Source organism: Rhagoletis zephyria, unplaced genomic scaffold (assembly GCF_001687245.7).
Source record: "Rhagoletis zephyria isolate East Lansing unplaced genomic scaffold, Rhagoletis_zephyria_1.1 Rzeph_scaffold_00532, whole genome shotgun sequence".
Taxonomy (NCBI): domain Eukaryota; kingdom Metazoa; phylum Arthropoda; class Insecta; order Diptera; family Tephritidae; genus Rhagoletis; species Rhagoletis zephyria.
This window is the reverse complement of record NW_016157616.1, coordinates 215804-220901: the sequence shown is the minus strand read 5'-3', so window position 1 is coordinate 220901 and position 5098 is coordinate 215804. Positions and strand designations below refer to the sequence as shown.

The 5098-nt window shown below is 35.4% G+C and overlaps 1 protein-coding gene across 1 annotated transcript in view; it reads left to right on the top strand.

The window, feature by feature from the left end:
• Window positions 1-2937: 2937 nt before the first annotated feature.
• LOC108360170 (rab GDP dissociation inhibitor alpha-like) overlaps window positions 2938-5098 on the top strand; it is a 99780-nt gene continuing 97619 nt past the window's right edge. Inside the window, exon 1 of the mRNA XM_017612352.1 lies at window positions 2938-3528. Within this exon, the coding sequence (XP_017467841.1) occupies window positions 3135-3528 (394 nt within the window). The 5' untranslated portion in view covers window positions 2938-3134. The remainder of the gene's footprint in view (window positions 3529-5098) is intronic.

Here is a 5098-nt window from a genome sequence, read left to right as displayed (position 1 = left end):
TGTATACGCAGAATTTTGTCGATTACTGGAGCCCTCAGTGTTGCTTACTATACTGTTGCCACTCATCAATGCCTTTTCATAAACTTACCCGTTTCAAATACAATTTTTCGTGCTATAATAGATTTTAGCTAAATATAAACTACTTAGTTTTCAACAAAAACCTTATTCAATAGTAAATTTCAAATATTTTAAACATATTTTGAATAGGAACTTATAACTTTTTTACCATCTGTAAGACTGACGAAGTGGCAACCATCTAAAGAAGGTGAAATCAGCTGACACGGAAAAATCTAAATTCCGCAGATTTCTGCGTTCTCGACTAATTTCAGCCTTAAACGCAGTCTGTATACGCAGAATTTTGTCGATTACTGGAGCCCTCAGTGTTGCTTACTATACTGTTGCCACTCATCAATGCCTTTTCATAAACTTACCCGTTTCAAATACAATTTTTCGTGCTATAATAGATTTTAGCTAAATATAAACTACTTAGTTTTCAACAAAAACCTTATTCAATAGTAAATCTCAAATATTTTGAATAGGAACTTATATCTTTTTTACCATCTGTAAAACTGACGAAGTGGCAACCATCTAAAGAAGGAGAAATCAGCTGACACGGAAAAATCTAAATTCCGCAAATTTCTGCGCTACGGGCTACAACTACAGAAAAACTCTACGGAGTTGAGTTTTCATTTACATGGCGCTTTGGTAAGACAGATCGTGTCAGCTGACTCGGGTTTACGTACCGGTAGGTTTACGTTCTTGACTAATTTCAGCTTATCAAATACATACTATTCGATACTCGATACTATTCACAGTCAGTGTTGCCGCGCCGCCTCAAGAAAATGTATCCCTGACCAAGCCAAAATGTATCCAAATGTATCCAATTTTCTTTGTTTTTACATATACATCTCATAATTTGTAAGAAAACCAAACATTTTCATGAAAAAGACATAATTGAACCCATCCTAAGGACTTGGAATACATGTGCATAAAATCAAACATTTGTAATTTCAATTTATAAAGTACATTTTTTGTGCATAAGTATTTTGCAAAGTAAATATAATAAATAGCAAGTACACTCTAAAAGGAGCATATAAAACTACTACTGAAAAGTATCTATTTTTCAACAAGAATCTGAATAAATATACGTATAAGATGTTCAGTATTTGATATTGAACTTGAGATCTTTAAAATATACACATAAATACACATATATAGAATGTTTAAAATTGCAAAAATTTTCAAACTACAAATACATTTGAGTAGTCTACTTGCAATTTGCGCTATGTAAAATTTTTTTCGTTTCTTAGTTTTTGGCGGATTACGTACCAGTATTTAAAGTAGTTTCATGTCCACTAACAACAGAGTGCAAAATCTTTCTATATTCTGAAAATAATAGCATAAAATGTTAAGTCTTCTTCCAAAAGTCGCTATCATACTTATGTATGAAATTTCAAAAGTATCAATCTTCTGATGAACTTAGAAAGCTGCTTTAGGTCGTATAGACTGTTAATGTTATCTTATGACATGTTATGTTATGTTACAATTTTATAAGGCTCCTATTTATCCAAATTTTCAGGTAATAATAAAAAAGATTCAATTTAAATGTTACTTGTTGTCGTAGTCGCTTTTTCAAATTTATGGCTTTCTATTATAAAATCACATAACGCTGTTTGCAAGTGGACTACTCATTTCCTACTAATAATAAACATTACTTTATTTTAAACATGTTATGTGTAATTTTGCTCTTGCGACAAATTTGGTAAACATGCAATGATTAATTTTATTACATGGCGTGCGAGTTTGCACACATTAAAAGAGGAAACTGGTTACCTCTCCTATTATGCGCAAATAAACAAAAATTGTTTAGAGTGTATTTAAAGTCTTTTCAGTAAAATTCATAAAAGTCTCCTTAAATAAATCAAAGTTAGTTTTTTAAACTACATTGAAATCTTCTTTCTTTTTAAATTAACAAATGAAAATATGTGATATGAAAGAGATTACTACAGAAAGAGTATAATTTACTTTATATACATATGTATATCGTCGTTTAAAGTACAAAACCGCGTATCGTCATTCTGCAAAACCGCGTAACTGACATTTGCTGCCAAAAATTGGATTTGCTCACACAAGCTCTTGGCTCAATCCTTATCCATTCGTCCTGAAATATACTAGCCAGAAATGCGATTGCTTTATAAAAAAGAGAACCATTTTGAAATATAAGTGTTTTTACTCTCTAGAAAATAATTTATGCAACGCCACGTACGCTGTTTTGCTTTTTGTTCATACGCGGTTTTGTACTTTAAACGACGATATGTATATTAAGATCTTGCTTAAAGCATCCTTTAAGCTAATTAAAGCAATTGCGCTTATACCTATTTTGGTGAGATCACTTCATATGTTCATTGCTTCGTTCACAAAAAATAAAATGCTTTAAATTCACGCTTAAGTAGCGATTCTTTATGCGTTCAGAAAACGTAATGCTTTCTACCATCTTTAATGAAAATCGATTTTTGATCGAAAACAGCTTTATAGGAAATATAAAATTTTGGCCTATTTAAAAAAGTATCCACATTTAGGGCCGGTTGTTCAATGTCTGATTTGCAGAAATCGGAGGTAGAAGCTCCGGTTAAATACAACGACTGCTTTATCGATCACATGTTATAAGCATGGTGACGAAAACGTCGATAATGATGTTTAACCTGCAAGTAGTGATTAACACTAATCTCCGGTTAAACATAGTTATCGACGTTACCGACTCCCTGTTATATGCATGGAGTCGAAGTCGTCGATAACGATGTTTAACCGCCGAAATAATAATAAAATAAGTATCCCGCAAAAATTCGCCTAAAAATGTACCCAATTGGATCTATTTAGATCCAAACGGCATCCCTGTTCAAAGTTCTAATCACGAAAAGGAAAGGGAGTTTACTCAGTATTTGTAGATATACATCTCTTTCTCACTTGCAATATTTTCGCCTTGATTTTTACGAATATTCGTGGACGAGTAGAAAATTTTATTGAACACGATCGTGTTGGTGTCTAAAAGTGAAATTCTGCTGTCGGTTGGAAATATTTTAAAGAAAGGTTTTATTTATTTAAATTTGTAACTCATCAAGTATTTTACTTATAAGATGAATGAAGAGTATGACGCAATTGTGCTTGGAACCGGTCTAAAGGAATGCATTCTAAGTGGAATGCTCTCTGTGTCCGGCAAAAAAGTTTTGCATATCGACCGGAATAAGTACTATGGTGGCGAATCTGCATCCATAACACCGCTAGAGGAATTGTTTCAACGCTTCAACATTGAAGCACCAGGTGATAAATATGGACGCGGTCGGGATTGGAATGTTGATCTTATACCCAAGTTTCTCATGGCAAATGGATCACTGGTTAAATTGCTTATCCATACGGGGGTGACACGCTATCTTGAGTTCAAATCCATTGAAGGAAGTTATGTGTACAAGGGTGGGAAAATCGCCAAGGTTCCCGTTGATCAGAAAGAAGCCCTAGCCTCGGATTTAATGGGTAAGTTAATCTAAGTATAAAGCAATGAATTTATTTTTTTTATACCGTAATCGTTTTTTCATTGGTTGTATTCGTTGCGGTTTTCGCTGGCAATTCGGCATGACACGTATTGTCGACGGCCAATGCGCAACGAAATATTTTTTTATGGTTGAAGAAGTGAAGAATTTGTGTGTAAAGGCACAGACTGCAAAAACGTAACGTTTACTATAAAACATGTATAAAATTATTTGCTAGAAAATTGGATGTAAGGGCGTCGAAGACAAGGGCACTCAGGACAGCGACAGGATGCCTCCAGCCCAACTCCGCTCTGGCTACTGCAGCACGTTAAACTCTTACCTGAGTAGATTGAATGAGGATGTGGCAAATGAGTGTCCGGCGTGCGGAGAGACCCCACATGACTCGAAACATCTCTTCGCATGCCCGGAAAACCCGACAACCCTAACGGCCTTGTCCTTGTGGACCAACCCAATAGAAGCTGCACGCTTTCTAGGGCTGTCGTTAGTGGAACTTGACGACAACGACTGAGATACCAACCGATCTGGGCGGGGTTGTTGTAGCCGCTACAACAACAAGAACAACAACAAGGTATAACCATTTCCGATGATGACAAACTTTGGTACAGAGCAAAGCTATAAAAATATATATAGTACAGTTTTGCTCATTTGTTGTGTTGCAGTTACGCTTAATACGCTGCATTCATTCATTAAAAACACAATTTTCGGGGTACAAAAATTCACTTTCTAAAGGTGGGATTCCAGAACTCGCCGGTTCAATGTCTATCGCTTAAAATGTCTAAATTGGAGAATTTCTTTCTCGCGAGAAACAAATCTGTAAGTCCACAAAAAATAAAAAGTCGTATATCGCCTTGAAATATGCAAAAAAAAACAATGTAATGGTTTATTTAATATAGGTATGTATATTGTTCTTATATGTATGTAACTCTAACTCCAATTGTTTAAACAAGTATCCTAAGTGTAAATAATCTTTGGATAGAACATAATAGTTTTATTGAAAAAGTAAAATGGAAGCGTTTAATTCAGATATTAACAGCTTTTGCTACTGCTGTGATAAATATGTACCAAAAACCTCTGTGAAGACTGTGTTGTCATGCCGGAGAAACTTTCCAAAGTTCTCGACGAGGTCATGGGGACCCAAAAGCTTAGTATTGAGTTAATGTCTAACGCTTTTGATGCTAAATTCAAAGATCTTTCTAATCAACTTGATGCATTAAAAAATCTTATTTTATCTTTGCATTCCACCAACAATTCGAATGCAAGCAATTTAAATGCTGTTAATGTGGGTTTGTTGGCTGCTGAGTTTGGTGCTAGTGCTTCGTACAACAACAATAATTACTGTTCATGTTGTTGTTGTTGTAGCGGCTACAACAACCCCGCCCAGATCGGTTGGTATCTCAGTCGTTGTCGTCAAGTTCCACTAACGGCAACCCTAGGAAGCGTGCAGCTTCTGCGGGGTTTGCCCATAAGGACAAGGTCGTTAGGGATGTCGGGTTTGCCGGGCATGCGAAGAGATGTTTCGAGTCATGTGGGGTCTCTCCGCATGCCGGACATTC